Genomic DNA, 17,281 nt, shown 5'->3' with positions numbered 1-17,281 from the left:
GTTGTGATCACTCATCTAGAGCCAGACATTCTGGAATGTGCAGTCAAGTGGGCCTTAGGAAGCATCACTATGAACAAAGGTAGTGGAGGTGATGGAATTCCAGTTGAGCTATTTCAAATTGTGAAAGATGATGCTGTGAAAGTGCTGCCTCAATATGCCAGCACATCTGGAAAACTCAGCAGTGGCCATAGGACTGGAAAAGGCCAGTTTTCATTCCAATCCCAAAGAAAGGCAAAGCTAAAGAATGCTCAAACTACTGCACAATTGCACTCATCTCACACGCTAGCAAAGTAATGCTCAAAATTCTCTAAGCCAGGCTTTAGCAATACGTGAATCATGAACCTCCAGATGTTCAAGCTGGTTTTAGAAAAGGCAGAGGAACCAGAGATCAAATTGCCAACATTTGCTGGATCATTGAAAAAGCAAGAGAGTTCCAGAAAAACATCTATTTCTGCTTTATTGACTATGCCAAAATCCTTGACTGTGTGGATCACAATAAACTGTGGAAATTCTGAAAGAGATGAGAATACCAGACCACCTGACCTGCCTCTTGAGAAACCTGTATGCAGGTCAAGAAGCAACAGTTAGAACTGGACATGGAACAACAGACTGGTTCCAAATAGGAAAAGGAGTACGTCAAGGCTGTATATTGTCACCCTGCTTATTTAACTTATATGCAGAGTACGTCATGAGAAACGCTGGGCTGGAGGAAGCACAAGCTGCAATCAAACTTGCCAGGAGAAATATCAATAACCTCAGATATGCAGATGACACCACCCTTATGGCAGAAAGTGAAGAAGAACGAGAGTCTCTTGATGAAAGTGACAGAGGAGAGTGAAAAAGTTGGCTTAAAGCTCAACATTCAGAAAACTAAGATCATGGCATCTGGCCCCATCATTTAAGGCAAATAGATGGGGAAACAGTGGAAACAGTGGCTGACTTTATTTTTGGGGGCTCTAAAATCACTGCAGATGGTGATTGCAGCCAGGAAATTAAAATATGCTTACTCCTTGGAAGGAAAGTTATGATCAACCTAGATAGCATATTAAAAAGCAGAGATATTACTTTGTCAACAAAGGTCCATCTAGTCAAGAATATGGTTTTCCAGTAGTCATGTATGGATGAGAGAGTTGGACTGTGAAGGAAGTTGAGCACCGAAGAATTGATGCTTTTGAACTGTGGTGTTGGAGAAGACTCTTGAGAGTCCCTTGGACTGCAAGGAGATCCAACCAGTCCATCCTAAAGGAGATCAGTCCCGGGTATTCATTGGAAGGACTGATGTTGAAGCTGAAACTCCAATATTTTGGCCACCTCATGCGAAGAGCTGACTCATTTGAAAAGACCCTGATGCTGGGAAAGACTGAAGGCAGGAGGAGAAGGGGACAACAGAGGATGAGATGGCTGGATGGCATCACTGACTCATTGGACATGAGTTTGGGTAAACCCCTGGAGTTGCTGATGGACAGGGAGGCCTGGCATGCTGCGGTTCACGGGGTCGCAAAGGGTCAGACACGACTGAGCGACTGAACTGAACTGAACTGAGTTATTGTATATCAATGAAGTTAGCAGAATTAAAATTAAATATAATTTATGACCCAGTCATAAACAATAATTTTATCTTCTGACCTTCTAAGTATATCTCAGTGTAAACAATTAGAAGTCAGATACTGGGATTGTTCATACTTCCCCTTAAGTTACAACCAGGCTGTGGGTTGATTGGGTGGGAGTGGTCAGGAAAAGGGAAGAAGAGAGAGAGAAAGAAAATAGAATTTTTAAAAACAAGCAGGTGCCATCCTAAATGTTTGTCTTTTGCTGCAGCTACTTCTTGACTTGCCTTTCAAAACAGAGATTAGTCCTCAGGCTTTTTGCTGAAATTTGATACATGAATAAATATCCTTGCTTTTTACAAGTCCCTTTTTGATTCTTGGCTTGGTATTAAGACCCAGGGATCGAATCCAGGACTCCTGCATTTCAAGCGGATTCTTTACCATCTGAGTCACCAGGGAAGCCCGTTGAGGGCTGAGGGCAGCTGAGAGTCCCCATGCACCTTGCCCCAAAAATATTTTCTCTTGGAAAACAAATTAAATATCCCATTGCGACCACATGGACTGTAGCCCACCAGGCTTCTCTGTCCTTGGAATTCTCCAGGCAAGAATACTGGAGTGGGTAGCTATTCCCTTTTCCAGGGAATGTAGGCAGATTCTTTACCGTCTGAGCCACCAGATGGAAGCCCTAAATATCCCAAGGCCTTAGCTTTAAATTCATAAGATATGTGAAAAGCAGAAACAATAGGTTTAGCTTTGGTGTGATGTAGGGGCCATGAATGAGCTGTGTGAAAGGCACTCACTTTACACATGCAAGAGATTAGGGCTGTGGCTGCTACAAATCAGGAGACGTGCATTCTATGTGGAGTGATCAGTGTTATATAGAACACAGAGGAGACCTCAGCCATAACCAGCAGGATGGAGCAGAGGCTAGCTGCCAGGGCTCCCATCTGCAATAGCAGGGATTTCCTAACTTGTAGGTTCACATGGTCCTACAGCCCAAACTTCCAGTTTAATAGGTTCTTCATGATATCTGCTAGCCAGTCCAGGACTGGGTCACAAAAGCTGTGACAAGGCCTTCATCCTAGCTGCAGCACAGAGCTGTTACATGCCCTTCTACACTGGCCAGCGTGCTGGTAGTTTTCCAGCATCCAAATGAACTCACTATTATTTATTCCACCTTCCGACCTCTGCTTCTGAGGCCTGTTAGTGTTTACAGCTTTGATATTCTTTCTCTTTTCTCTCTGGCCAAACATTACTCCTGTTCCTCTCAAGTCTGTCTTTTGAAGGTAGGACTCAACACAGATCCCCTTTGCCTCATTCATTACTGGCTAACTGGTCAAATGTCACAAAGGTCAGCATCCCTGGGGTCTGCAGAGCGCTTGCTTCCCTCTGCCTTGCAAGTGTCATGAGGATCTGCCTTCTTCAAAAGGCCATGCATCCCCATTCAGAAGAAGGCTTAGAGGAGCCCAGCTCCAGGGAAAAGACTTATGGTAAGCTCATTCCTAGGGATTTTTCCCGTCTCAAATCTAAAGCATTGCTAATGAAGTGAAACTATCCCAAGTCCAATATGGGAAACATTGGAAAAATATACAGAAGTTGATAGAGTTCACACCGTGTCCCAACCAACAGCCTTCCTGACAGCATTTACAAAGGCGACACGGCACTGCAGAGGGCAACTTGCACTCTGAATCCACTTCCTCCTCTCACAGGATGTAGGACTTTGGACCAGTGACAACATTTTTGAGTCTCAGTTCCCTCATCTGTAAAATAAGGTCATTTTGTGGGAATTAAATGGTAGCACTTGAAATATTATTAGCACACTGGCTGGCACCTTAGAAGCACCAAAGTGTTAGCTGAGGAAGACAGTGCCTTCCACTAGAGCAGAAATCAGGGCACATTTTAAGTCCTTCCTCTTATGATTTCACTTTGACGATCTGGTGTTTTGTTGATATGAATTCTTGGGTAAGCACCAGTCTCAGCGATGGCGTCCCAGGAGACTTAGATGCACTTTTTGCAGTATATGTTCACTTCATGATCACAGAAGATCACTGGTAAAGAGTCAAGCAGTGGTAAAACACTGGGCAATGTTTCTCAATAATCAAGTTGAAATAATAATGGTCTAATGCCCAGGATCCTGAGAAGATTCAAAGCTGTATATCCAAAAGTTCTGTATACCAGTGTTTTGAATTTTCATTATTCTGTCCATGACAAAGTGTGTCTTCAGTGACTGATTATATCCTGAATCCATACTATGTGCAATATGTACAGTAACAGAGGAGATAGCAAACACGAGCTTGTGAGCACGCATGTGAAGAAGTAACATAGGGTCTGGGGTGAAACTTCAGACAGATCCAATAACCTAATGTTGAAAAATTGTGTGATCTTTACCCCTGTTTTCTAAGCACAGCACAATAAATAATAAATGCTTAAGCCACACTTATACTCTCGAACATACAGTAAGCATGCGGTACAAAATATGAATCTTCTTTTGAAATATCGGCCCTGAAATCACTGGACTTTCCTATTAGTACAGTCCTATGTGATACAGAGCAGGTTTCAGAGAGAGCCTCTAAGCTGTGCGGAACCTCAGTCTACCTCTGCCTTATGCTTTTTGGACTAACGGGCTTCCTTAGGTTCTGTTTGCTGGTAAGACGCTTTTCTTTTTAAAATTTTTCTTTAAAGGGATGGGGGTTTGAAAACTTTTTTTCTGTACACAAGAGGTTAATTCTACCTGGTTAGTTCAATAACAAAGGAACACATTGTTTTAGAGAATGTTTGTTAACGGTTTTAACTTGGTGCTGGAATTTTTGTGATTTTTTTGAAAGTAGGTGACATTAAGCAAAAAAGAAAAAAAAAAAAAAAATTCCTGGCATAAGAATCAAGGGCCTACAGGTTGGATGCATGAGACAAGTGCTCGGACCTGGTGCACTGGGAAGACCCAGAGGGATCGGGTAGAGAGGGAGGTGGGAGAGGGGATCGGGATGGGGAATACATGTAAATCCATGGCTAATTCAATTCAATGTATGACAAAAACCACTACAATGTTGCAAAGTAATTAGCCTCCAACTAATAAAAATAATTGAAAAAAATAAAAAATGATGATGCACAAAAGTGCAAACCATGATTATTGTTGTTGTTAGAAGTTGCACTGTGATCTATATATTTCAAAAGTAGGTTACCTACCTAAAGAGTAGTAGCAAAGAACAAAAAAATGGATAGCCACACAGATTGTGGTCCCCGTACTGATTCTACCTTTACCAGCTGAGTGAACTGTGTAAGTTATTTAACTTCTAACGAGTCTCAATTTTCACACCAAAAAAAAAAAAAAAAAAAATGGGAACAGAAAGATATTTGCCCACAACAGTGAGACACAGATTAACTGAAAAAAGGCATGTGAATCACTTAGTCCAGTCCAGGCAGAGGAATTATATTTAATTGCTGTTATTGTTGATTTAGTGACTACTACTGCTACAACGATAACCCACTCCAGTGTTCTTGCCTGGAGAATCCCAAGGACGGCGGAGCCTGGCAGGGTCTAGTGGGTCGCACAGAGTCGGACATGAGTGCTTGGCAGCAGCGGCAGCAGCCACAACTATACTATCATTTAAAATTATGTGACAGGGACTTCCCTGCTGGTCCAGTGGCTAAGACTCCGTGGTCCCAATGCAGGGGGCCCAGATTCCTCCTCTGGCTGGGGAAGCAGATCCCAAGTGCTGCAACAACTAAGAGTTTACATGCTACTTTAACTGAAGATCCCACATGCCGCAACTAAGACCTGGTGTAGCAAAATACATAAATGATTTTTTTTTAAAAGTAAAATAAAATTAGGTGAAAATGTATACTTTATATGTATCACGTACACACAAAAAACGATGATAACCAGCTTGCTTAATTCTGATAAATTCTTCCTCCAAGTAAACAACTGTAAAATGCTGACCATTTTTGATATGACAGTATAGAGGAAAAAAATCTTAATTGTTGATTTGAACATGTCAGAACATGTCGGAATCCATGTTATAAGAATTTAACTCATCACAATGAAAACTTTAGCAAAGAGCATCATGATGACTTAACTTTCAGCATGTTATAAAATAATGAAAAAACAATAAACCCATGTTTTTCCACTCAACATATCAGAAAATAACAAAAGTCCATGTGATGACTTTACAATATGGATAGTGTAAACAGAAGAGGTCCACAGTTCATGCAAGGCCTTTTGTGCGACTTTTTGGATAAAATCCATGCATTCCCATCTTGCTTTAAAATATTAAAACAAGAAACAATTCAAGAAAAATTAATAAAAAGATCCAACTATCATCTGGAAAAAAAGAAAACAAAACAAAATTCAAACAAATAGTCTAGAAAAGTCAAAATGCCTCAGGCTGGATTGTGTGAAATAGAAACAAAATTTCCACAATGATACGAACAGTAATGAGAACAGCTAGAAATTAGAAAATCATAAATTCAAACAGGATCTGAGAAACAGATAACACTCAAAACACCAGGATTGCATGATTATTTGAACAGAGTGGCTTTCCTTTTTAGAGTTCAGAAGTTTATTCACTGAGATTTTCATCATGAGTCAACTTTTTTCAAAATTAAAACAAAACAAAACAAAATGTTAGCTTCTGAAAACAAACTTTCAAACTCAAGATTTTTTTCCATCCTTTCAAAGGGTCATTTAGAGAGTGGCCACGTCTTCATTACAACACTGGCCTGCCAGCAATTTTCCCTTCTCCATAACAAGCAAGGAAATGGAACAGGTAATATCTGGAATATAAATAAATAATATCTGGAAAGTAAAATGTTGGGTTCCTTGTAGGAATGGGTCCAAAAGTAATTAAAATGCACCTTTCAGTAGCCCTTCCCAGAAAGCATTGCCTTCAGATAATCACAGGGAGACTTCCCAGTTATCCAAAAGTTCAGTTGTGGACTGACATTTCCCCGGACACCCCAAGGACTAAGCAGAGTCCATCAACTGTCCAACTTGAAGACACAGTCCCTGAAAATTCAAGTTCATTTTCTTTTGGATAGAGCAAAATTCATGTGGGTAACGTCCCACAGTTTCAGTTAGAAAATGATCTGACGATATCTGGTGGACTGGGCTTAAAACACCAACTTCGGCATTAGAACACCGTGGACCTTACTCGAGTTGAAGTTGTTACAGTAGCTGGTAACTTCATCCTTACCTCATGTTGGCTTAAAGAGCTATAACCCCACCTTGTTAAGTTCTAACTATTAATACAATTCTGTATTATGATCTCCACTTTACAGACAAGGCAACAGCCCAATTACGTGAAATAATTTGTTCAAAGATGTGTGTGTGTTAGTGTTCAGTCATATCTGACTCTTTGCGACCCCATGGACTGTAGCCGACCAGGCTCCTCTGTCTGGGGGATTTTCCAGGCAAGAATACTGGAGTGGGTTGCCAATTCCTTCTCCAGGGGATCTTCCTGGCCAGGAATCAAGCCCAGGTCTCCTGCACTGCAGATTCTTTAGCATCTGAGCCACCAGGGAAGCAAGATACAGAGGTTTTAATGCAAAGTTGGTATTCAAGCCATTCCAACTCCAAAACCTTTTACTGAGATGGTTAGGGGACCAAGTAACCTGTCCTCACTCTCAGCAAAGAAAACATCTGCAAAATATCAACCATAAGGCCCATATAAACGATGACCTGTACTTCTTCCTCATGAAATTAGTTGTCAGTGTCTACACCAAGATTATCTGCTGAGAAGCCTACAACCTTTATAAATGGAACTCTCTCTTCCTCTGCTTTTGATAACTATAGAAGTAAACTCAGGTTAAAATCACCATCCTTTGGCGATTTAAAGGGGAGCAGGGTCTATACTGGGAAGAAGCTCTTCTACTCGATGCTCATCTGGTATTAAAGGATAGGGGATGCTCTGGCCTCCAGGCTTAGAGGTTGGTTATTTATGAGAACTAAATAGCAACACACCTGTTCCCCCATGAAATTATACATCTGGGAGTCACAGGAACTCTTCCAGGGGAGAAGAGAGGTAGCAAAGAGAAAGTCAATTATTCCAATTTACCTCCTCCTGAAATGATTTCTGCCTGCAACAGGAGCTGTAGATGGTATCATGTGATTCCACTCAGAATTCAAAAACCTGTTGCACACTCATGGGCCATGTGAGGAAGAATGACAATAGGACTGAGAATCAACAGACCTGAGATTGCAAACATAAACTGCTATTTATATTTTCCTTGCATTTACGCTAGTATTTTCTATACTGAGTTTTGTGATTGGCAATACTAGTCTACTGTTTGTATTGTGGGTTTGTTTTCTGTTTTTTGGTTTTTTTACTACTTTAAAAAAAAAAAAAAATTGGCCATGTCACCTGTCACGTGGGATCTTAGTTCCCCAGCATGGATAGGGCCCACATCCCCAGTGCTGGAAACTTGGAGTCTTAACCACTGAACTACCAGGGAAGTTCTTGTGGGTCTTTGTTTTAATTTCAATTTGCTCTACAATACTTTTAATATATAATATAAAATTACAGATCCAGCTACAATTTAAGAACTTTTTTCAGCATCCCATGCCTGTTTTTGCCACTCAACCGCTCTCACAATAAATCATTATCTCTCAAATTTTGCAATTAACCTGGACAAGGATTAACATACATATCAGTAAGTTGGACTGAAATTGAAGTGATTCTAGAACTCTTGTTGACTAAACACTCAATATGCATTTATCCATTTGTCCCAGATATCTTCAGTTTATGCCTCAAGATCCACTCTCCGCATTTCTCTCCTTAGCTCTCTGCACCAAGAGGCTGATTTTTCGGGAGCTGGTCCAACTGGCCCCATGGCCCTGGTCTTTCAGTGACGATCAGCCAACAGGAGAGATAGCGGAGGAGTGAAGTCTGCTGTTTACTCCCAGGCCTCACTTCCTGCTGAGCACCTAGAGTTGGCTGCCTGGCACCCGTCTCACAAAGACCACTGGTCCCACTAGGGTGCCTTCCCCTACAGCTCTTCTGCTGGTAACCGCTTCTGCTCCCATCCCATCCCAGGAGTCGTGAAGGAAGGCTCCCCTGAAAGTTCAGGTGCTGCATTATCTCCACTTTTTTCAGAAAGCCCCACCCACTACATTAGAAATATTATAACCTTAATTAAATTCCCCACAAATGCCTCCATTTGTGCAAGTTGTCTCTTTCCACTGGGGATAAAAATGGATGAATAGGGCTTGATTCTCGCTAGTGTTACATGTCATTTGTTACATGTCATCAAATATGCACTTAGGAGGGCCCTATGCTGGTTCTAATACCCTGCAGCCACCATCTTGGAAGTCTTGATAACTTTTAAACAAGTGGCCCCACATTTTCATTTTACATTGGGCTCCACAAATTACTTAGCTACTCCTGCAAATGCAATACAGATGTTGGCTTCAAATGCAATTTCAATAACAATCACTGCCATTTCAAGAGGTCTATGCTCCAAATACTCTTCTTAAATTTGTATGTAATTAACTCATTTAATTCTCTCAACACTTAAGGAGGAAGGTGTTATTATTATCTTCAGAACTTCTTAGTCAAAGAACCAGAAGCACCTCGAGAATGTAAGTATTGATAACTTGCCTGAGGTCACCCTGAAAGAAAGGGTAGCCTATGGGATTCTAATATAGGCATTTTGGCTTTGATTTCATTTATAATTAAACCTAATAGCTGTTTGAGCAGTAATATACCATGGACTTTAGGATTCTGAAAATAGACTCCATCTCCCTGCATAGGAAGGCTAATTGCAAAGTGACACTAAGGACAGGAAATCTGCACAACAAATAATACTGAATTTCTCATATCAAGACAGCATAGCTGAAGGGGTTTGTAAATATTAATAAATCTTTTAATGTTGACATGTCTCCTAGGTCTGCATAAAATCTAAATGAGATTTGCATCTGACCTCTTTAAACTATTTTCTTTATTGCAAACAACTTCAAGAAAGCTATTAAACCACAAGCACAATAAAAGTTGTTCTTTACTTCCAGAAAGAAGTTAAATAAACACAATATGCAAGAGATAATAATAAGAGATGGATTTATTTCTAAAATGCAGCATTCTTTTTGTAATGCAATTCCTAAGACTGCCTTGTTTGGGGAAAATAGAGTGAAAGGACACATCATTGTGAAGCCAAGGACCTTCATCATCTTAGAAATTATAAAATAATTAAACCTTGGTTTAATTTCTATACCAACCAAACAATTCAACATTATACAAGATCTGGGTTTCTACGTTTTCTACAATATGTGGGTAGTTCACTGCCTTCCAAGTATAGTATATGTGCTCTCTTTGGTTATGAAGGTTTGTTATTTCCTTTTCTCCTCAAACCACTAAGCAGACTTTTACTAACTTACCAATGATTTTTTTTTTTCATTTTGAACATTGTAATTTTCAACAGATTTTGTTTCTATAATACCTTATTATATTATCAATTTTATCACAGCCATTAAAACAAGACTCTCACAAACCTGGGTTACTATTTGGTTCCATGGGTCCTTGTAAACATCTCTGAAAATGGCAGGTGAATACTCCAACTACGATTTTTATCTGAGTCATAACTTTAAGACCCACGACTGGATCTTAAACATCCCCATCAGACATGGACATCTCAGCAGCTCCCTTTCCCTCTCCCCAAATAAATGAGCCAGTTGTCAGGGTTAACTGGTGTGTTTTAAAGGCTATCTTAGCCAAGGGTATTATTTTAAGGGATGAGCAAATGGGGAAACCCCACAGCCCGGCCAATAAAATACGAACTGAAGGTGCAAAGAAGCACTCATAAATATTCCCTAGAACAAGGGACGCATTGTTTCCTTCACCCTTTCAGTGGCTCCTCTGATCTCAGCCCCTCTCTGCGTCAGGGAAGCCTCTTCCTTGAACCTGTGGTTTTTTCAAGCTGAGTTACTACATTATTTATGACTGCAAATGTGAGTGGCCCGTCTGCGTGCTCCTTCTACACACACACTGATGCCCCCTCCCTCCGCCCCGCTTCGGTATTTCAGTCTGCAAGGATGAAAGGGCTTCCCCCGGAGCTGATGCGGTTGGGGATGCGGCGTGAGCTGCCATCTCCGGAGGAGGCGGACGGAGGGTTCCCCCACCGCCTCCACCTGCGACGCCCAGAGGCGGCCCCTCACACTCATTCCATCCATTTTCCTCCTTTCCAGGGCTTTAGAAAAATACTTTTTCTGTCTCCGTCTCATCCTCCCTGTTCCCTGCCTCCACCAGTTTACTTTTGATCTCTTTATATTTTCTCAACATCTTTCCTCAACTAAAAAAAGGAAAGCATCACTCTTCACAGGCATGCGATGAGTATTCCATAAAAATTCTGTCAGTCGAAGGGTTTTCTAACTCAAAAACGAGTTGCATTTTTGATGAGCGTGATTTTTGTTCAGTGATGCTGTTTTTCCCCTTTGTAACACTTGTCCTTGAGTTTCCCCCTTTTAAATTTTAATAGTCTTATAAATTAGGAGAGGCACAAACAATTCAGTTTAGTCCAGGAGATCTTCAGGGCGAGCAGGCAGGGAAGACTGGGGATGGTAGAGAAGCAATTAAAGTGGACTCAACAGCCTGTTGGAGAGGTTCCGACGCCCTGGGGAGCTTTGCTCCTCATGCGTGGAGGCTGCATGGGCCCTTCGTATCCTTTTCCTTCTCAAGGAGAGAGAAAACAGGAGACTGTACCTCAATTATGGGGCTGTGACAAATTGATTTTCAGCTCATCTAAGCCTACAGCCATGAAGAAACAAGGACCAAAGGCAGCCCCCAGGAGAGGTGGGGCAGTGAGGATAGGGATGCCAAGAAAGCCTGGAGCTGGAGAGGCCCTAGAACTCCAGGGGAAAGGCCTTAAGACCGGGGCTGGGGCCGGGGGCAGGCAAAGAAGAGAGGGCGGTGGGACTGCAGAAATGGAAGGATGCAAGGGAAGGAGCTGGAGGTGGCAGGTGAGCCGCCCCAAGCCCTTCCAGAGCGTGTCATCTGTCAATACCTTCTCTCCAGCCGTGACTCCTGATCAAACTTCTAAAACTAGCAATTTGTGAGTGACCATTCAAACCTGCAAAACACTTCTAATTAAACTATGGTTATAATTATCTCTGCAGCCATGCCGTCCATCAGCAAGGACATAGCATTAGAGAAGAACAAGGTTCTCCCCGCCACCCCGCCCAGGGCTTGGTTAAGAATGCCAAGAGTTCACAGAGAAGAAAGATAAAGGCCTCCACCCTCAGCAACTTCTTTTCAAAAGTGAAAAGTGTGTGTGTGTGGGGGGGGGGGGGGGGGGCGGGGATGACTATTTCACCCAATATTAACGTTTGTTATTCCAGGCATAATCTGTGAATATGTACTATAATGGTTTTAGATATTTTTTCCTCCCATCCCCCCTTCCTCAAAAAAAAAAAAAAAAATCTTGCGTGTGTTTATAGGTGTGTTTATGTTACACAAGTGTTAATAACCCTGTTGGAGGGACTACATAGATAGGCTTCTTTAGGTAGATCTGTGTATAAATTCCTCTCCACTGGGCACTTGAGTCAGCCAAAACCAACAATAAATATCAATGATGTCTTTCAAATCTGTCAACTGAGAGTATGAGCACATTTTTTTTCTTCCAGTACCAGGAGAGTTTAATGATTGGGGAGAGTTTAATGATTGGGGAGAGTAAAGGAGAAGGCTTTCATTTAAAATTGTGAAACTGTTTTTCTATTTCATACCTTAACATGCTAAACATGTTGTTATAAAATACAAAAAAAAAAAACATGTAAGCACCACATTTTCATACTTTTTTGCATGAGAATGAGTTTATATTCTTGAATTGTACCTAGGAATCTGACTCCAAGCCAACTGGTCAAAGCCCATTAATAAACCTAAAGTTCTTTATCAGGGAACTACATGTAGACAAAGAGTAATATAAAAGTGAATTTCCTGTGTTTGCTGTTTTCTGTACTTTCCTCTGAAATAGCTACAAATGTTACATCATTTTAATTATACAGTAACCAAGTAACCAAGTAATCAAGTAATCAAGTAAAGTTCGTTTCTAACTAAAAGGTCTTAGAAATATACTATTTGTTTATCTTTATGTAAACAGAGATATACTTAAATATTGCAAACAAGCTACCTAATTATTCCTTTCATTTGCAAAGATATTTGATATATAAACTAATCCTTAACATTTTTGAAAAAGCAATAGTTAAAAAAAAATTACCAGAATGATGTTTTTGTTACTGACAAAATACTGTGGAATTGAATAAGCAAAATTCCACTGATATTAAATAATTTCAAGGACAAAAGAGAGAAATCAATCTGTAAAAGCTGTTGACTAGGAGACTGACAAAAGTTGGCCTAAGAATAATGAATAAATTTAGGCGGAAAATTTCTTTTCACACAATTAACAACTAATATTTGTTTCTTCAAAGTGAACAAATCACAAAAAATAATTTAAAGGTCAGAATAGAATAATGTGTTTAATTTCATATTTAGTTTTTACATTGGCTTTGAGGCAATTTATTCACATTTTATTTTTTCTTCTAGTAAATTCCAATCTGTTTTCTGCTTATGGACATAAAGTTAATCACAGTTTGAATTAAATTTAATTGTTCTTGGGGAGTTAAACTTATGTTGGAAAAAAAAACTGTGTTTCTGAATGACAAGATAATTGTAGAAAATCCATTATGTAACTTGAAAATGACCCAGGCAGGCATGAATAACAAGGATGCTACTAGATCCTTTTTATATAATTCAACTTATAATGGGAAATGTCAACAGATTCTTTTCACATATTTAAATATCAGGTGGCTTCCTCAATACAAATCCCTTGCCTCTTGCTAATTTGATCGTTTGCCCTCAGTCTCCACTCTGTACATATCTTTAAAGACACTAAAAAAATAAAATCCTCTTGAGTCTTTGTTAATTAATGTTACCGTAAGAAACACTGAAATTCTTAGCACAGCTAATAATGATATTACACTTTTACCTTTTATAAGTATGCTTTGACCTATTTTATTACGGAAGAAATACAGGAGTCAAAGCTTTTTACTAAGTAGTGATTGGCTGCAAGCTTTGGCTGTATTAGAAGGCATGGTCTAAAGAGAATAAAATAAAATTGTGGTTTACTTTTCCTCAGAGACTCCTAGGAAAAACTCACTTAGTATCACAATTAATTAGTCAATAATTTCATGTGAGACATTTAGTTTGGATTTTTTAAAGAAAAAGCAACACAGTTTATTATTGAAGAGAAATCACTATCAGCAAGTTAAGCATGATATGAATAAATAAATAAATAAACATTTTCTGAAGCTCATACCCAGTATTGTCTCTTTAGTGTAAAATTAATACTTTTATTTCATAGTATAATTAATTTACTGCTCTGTAATTATAATCCAAGTAATGAAAACTTTATTGATCTAAAAATGTAAATATGCTTTAATGATAAAAATGGTCCTAGAAGTCCCTGAATATAACTGTTTATTGTTATTGTTGGCTTTCTTATTCTATGTAAATTTATAAAAAGCAATGGAGCAAGGGTTCAAAAATAGTATTTCATTCCTTTCTGAAAAAACAAATACACTTCTCCTGTGAATGATCAAAGTATTCAGTTGTAATATAATATATTACTAGGACAGATTCAAGACTTAGCTATTGTTTTATAAATCAATAAAACAATCACTGCTTTTTCAGTGATTTATGAATGTTTAAATCATGCCAGATTGGACTTTATCTATAGAAATATTAAAAAGAAAGTTAAGTTATTGAATAATCTTGAGAAATTGCTACAAAGTCAAATATACCATGAGTCATATTTGCATGTCACTCCTACGAGGAAAAAGCAATCAAACTAATTTAGAATTAAGACATATTTTGATGGCTTAAAAGTTCCAAATGGAACCTGTTAATTACATAGAGAAGAAAGGGCCCCCAGGACACTTGATTAAGGCAACCACCAATGACTTACTACAGCTTATAATGAGAGCTTTGTCTCTTATAACGTGAAACATATGATTTATCAGGCACCTTATCCTTCCTACTAGGATTGCTCAGAGCAAATGAACAGGGCATATTAAGCAACACATACTATAAAAGCTTCATGTGTCATTAAGATTTGTTGCTATCTGACTTTTCAAAGAATATTTTTTTGATAAATGAGGAAGTTTTTAATTAAGTGTCTAATAGAACACGTCAATTTTAACTCCAAGCAGATTGCACTTTAAAACAAAGTTTTAAAAACTCTAACATTAAGAATCGATTACACTTGTTGATTCTATTTAGTTTCTTTTTTTAGTGTCTAAAGATAGCAAACTTTTACCTTCAGTGGCTACCAAAAAATTTAAGGAAAATCACAGCCCTTGTAAAATCATTTTAAAATGAAGACTCTTTAATAATATTGCAAGATGAAAACAAGGCATTAATTTATCATTTGATATTGTCAAGATCAATTTTTTGGTATTGTCAGTATCAGCACTCAGTAGAACATAATTTTAAAAATTACTTTCTAAGAATTTTGTTAATTAAATAATTTCTGATTGAAATATTTTTATCTTAAATGACAAGGAAAGTTTTATATAGGTAAAGACTATCATAGCATGTTTTACATTTCTCTTGCCTCTGAAAAAAAATCAAGTAAGTATGATGTATTTTAATCATTCTAGTAAAAAAATGTTAGATTGAAAATTCTTTTCCAAAATATTTTTCACAGAATTTCAGAATCTGTCCCTGACAGTCTCTGATAGTAATCCTTTACAATATTATTTGATCTTAATTAGTTTCACATCAATATTTTCGCAGTAGTTTCTGCCCTGAAATTAGAGTTCTTAAGTGGCATTTAAGTTACATTTATATGCTTTTTAAATTATTAACCAAAAAAAAAGGTTCAGAATGTCACTTTTACCTTTTCATCTGTAAATACCTGCATTATTATTATTATTTGACCCATAGATTAGCTGTCCTCATAAATTCTTTAGACTATTGCCTGTTTATTCATACATTTAAACAAAATTGAAATTTTAACAAGATGTGAGAAGACCCAAATCTACCCAAACCACATGTTTAATTTTAACTATTTATATTAAAATAATATATATATATGTACATATGACTCTGTTGCCTAAGGCAAAATCTTATATTACATCAATGAAAAAAAGGAAACAGAAGCTGGAGAGGAGAGTTATAGAAAATGACTTTACATAAACATGACCACCTACCAAGCAGCTACTTAGCCATTAGGAAAACGTCCACTTTGCAATAACATAGATTAACAAATAAATGAACAACATACCTAAATTGACAAAGCTCATGACCATGTCAGCATCATTCAGAAAGTTGGCATCATGTAGGCTGGCTAGCGGAGGACTCTGGGTGGTCAGGGGAGACGCTCGAGACAGCTGGATGCGGCGAGGGTACCCATTGGGAGAGGCTGGGGAGCCCTTCCTGGCTCCCCGGGAGTCTGCTGCCAGGGGCGCCCTCGCGGAGTACTCCAACTCCTCGGGGTTCTCCTCACTGGCCATGGCGTTGTACAGGTCCAGCATAAAAAGAGGTGCAGAGGAAGCTTGTTTTCCAGGTGAAAATGGTCTGGGTCTGTGAGGCAAACCCAAGATAGAGAGAATTTCCCTCTGTATTTCCCGTCTTTCGTGGTTCCGTAGTCTTCTATAAATAAAACTGGAGTGAACATGATTGTCTCCCAAACTTCCTTTCGCAGAACCCACTAGAACCCAGCAGCTCCAGAGGAAACCCACAACACCCCTAAGTAAAAATACAGTCAGATGCATTTTTGTCCAAAAGCAAAAGTTGATATTTTTAGTCCTTCTTGTCCTCTTACCAGAAAGAAAAAAAAAAAAAATTCTAAGTTCTTAGGAGGTATATTTTCCCAGTAGCTGAAAAACAAGTTTACCTATTCTTCATTTCTGAAGTGAGAGTGACATTTCTGAACACACATCCTCACTGATTTTCCTGCTCTATTTTCAGTATTTTGAAATATGTCAAGAGTAGTTATTTCTAAGAAAGCTGAAACTCGAATTTCCAATTATCCACAGTTGTTAAGAGCTTTTGCTGCATGGATGGAGCAGAAGGCGGCTAATATTATTTGATCAGATGACCTATGCATTCCTATATCAATATATGATAATCAGGCCTTTGGTATTGGAATGAACGAAAGTTGATCTTCTAATAAACTGTAGTTCCCACAGTGATCTTCACTTGCTCTTGAGTTCTTCTCAACCCTTGAGCTCTTTCCAAGATAAATCCTGATTTCTGAATCACAGATCTATGCTGATCTGCACCTTGGTGTTGGAATATATATTTGTCCGGCAGCTTGGTGATAACTTTAACATCTTTTGTGTCGTCTTAGTGTAAAACAAGACTCAAGGTTGTACTATTCAAGTCAATGTGTTTTCCTGAATTTACTTGCAAACCTTCCTGTAAGTCCCTTCACTCTCTTTCTCCTTCTTAGTGTTAATTCCACCTCCAGCAGACACAAATATACCAGCCCTCTTCAAGGGAGATCTAAAGAGTAATGTAAGCACAACCCTGCTGGGAAAGAAGAGGCTTCTCATTGTAATTTGAAACTGGTAAAGCAAAAAGAACTTAACCCCTTTGCTACCAGAAAAGCCTCCATTTTCACAATTTCATAGACACGCATCTCATACAGCACAGGGGTGCATGGGGCATGTAAGTTCTAGTGGGGGAAAGCCAGTTTTCAAGCAGCAGACTGAAAATTTGGTCACCAGTTTTATAGAGGACCCTTTCAGATCT

At 38.9% G+C, this 17,281-nt stretch overlaps 1 protein-coding gene across 1 annotated transcript in view; it reads right to left on the bottom strand.

The window, feature by feature from the left end:
- The window catches only part of BMP5 (bone morphogenetic protein 5), a 134,849-nt gene extending 117,796 nt beyond the window's left edge, over positions 1-17,053 (bottom strand). The window contains exon 1 of the mRNA XM_043907049.1: positions 15,810-17,053. Within this exon, the coding sequence (XP_043762984.1) occupies positions 15,810-16,299 (490 nt within the window). The 5' untranslated portion in view covers positions 16,300-17,053. The remainder of the gene's footprint in view (positions 1-15,809) is intronic.
- Positions 17,054-17,281: the final 228 nt, after the last annotated feature.

Source organism: Cervus elaphus, chromosome 7, assembly GCF_910594005.1.
Source record: "Cervus elaphus chromosome 7, mCerEla1.1, whole genome shotgun sequence".
In the NCBI taxonomy this organism is placed as follows: Eukaryota; Metazoa; Chordata; class Mammalia; order Artiodactyla; family Cervidae; genus Cervus; species Cervus elaphus.
The sequence above is the reverse complement of the archived record's forward strand: the minus strand, read 5'-3'. Positions and strand labels throughout refer to the sequence as shown.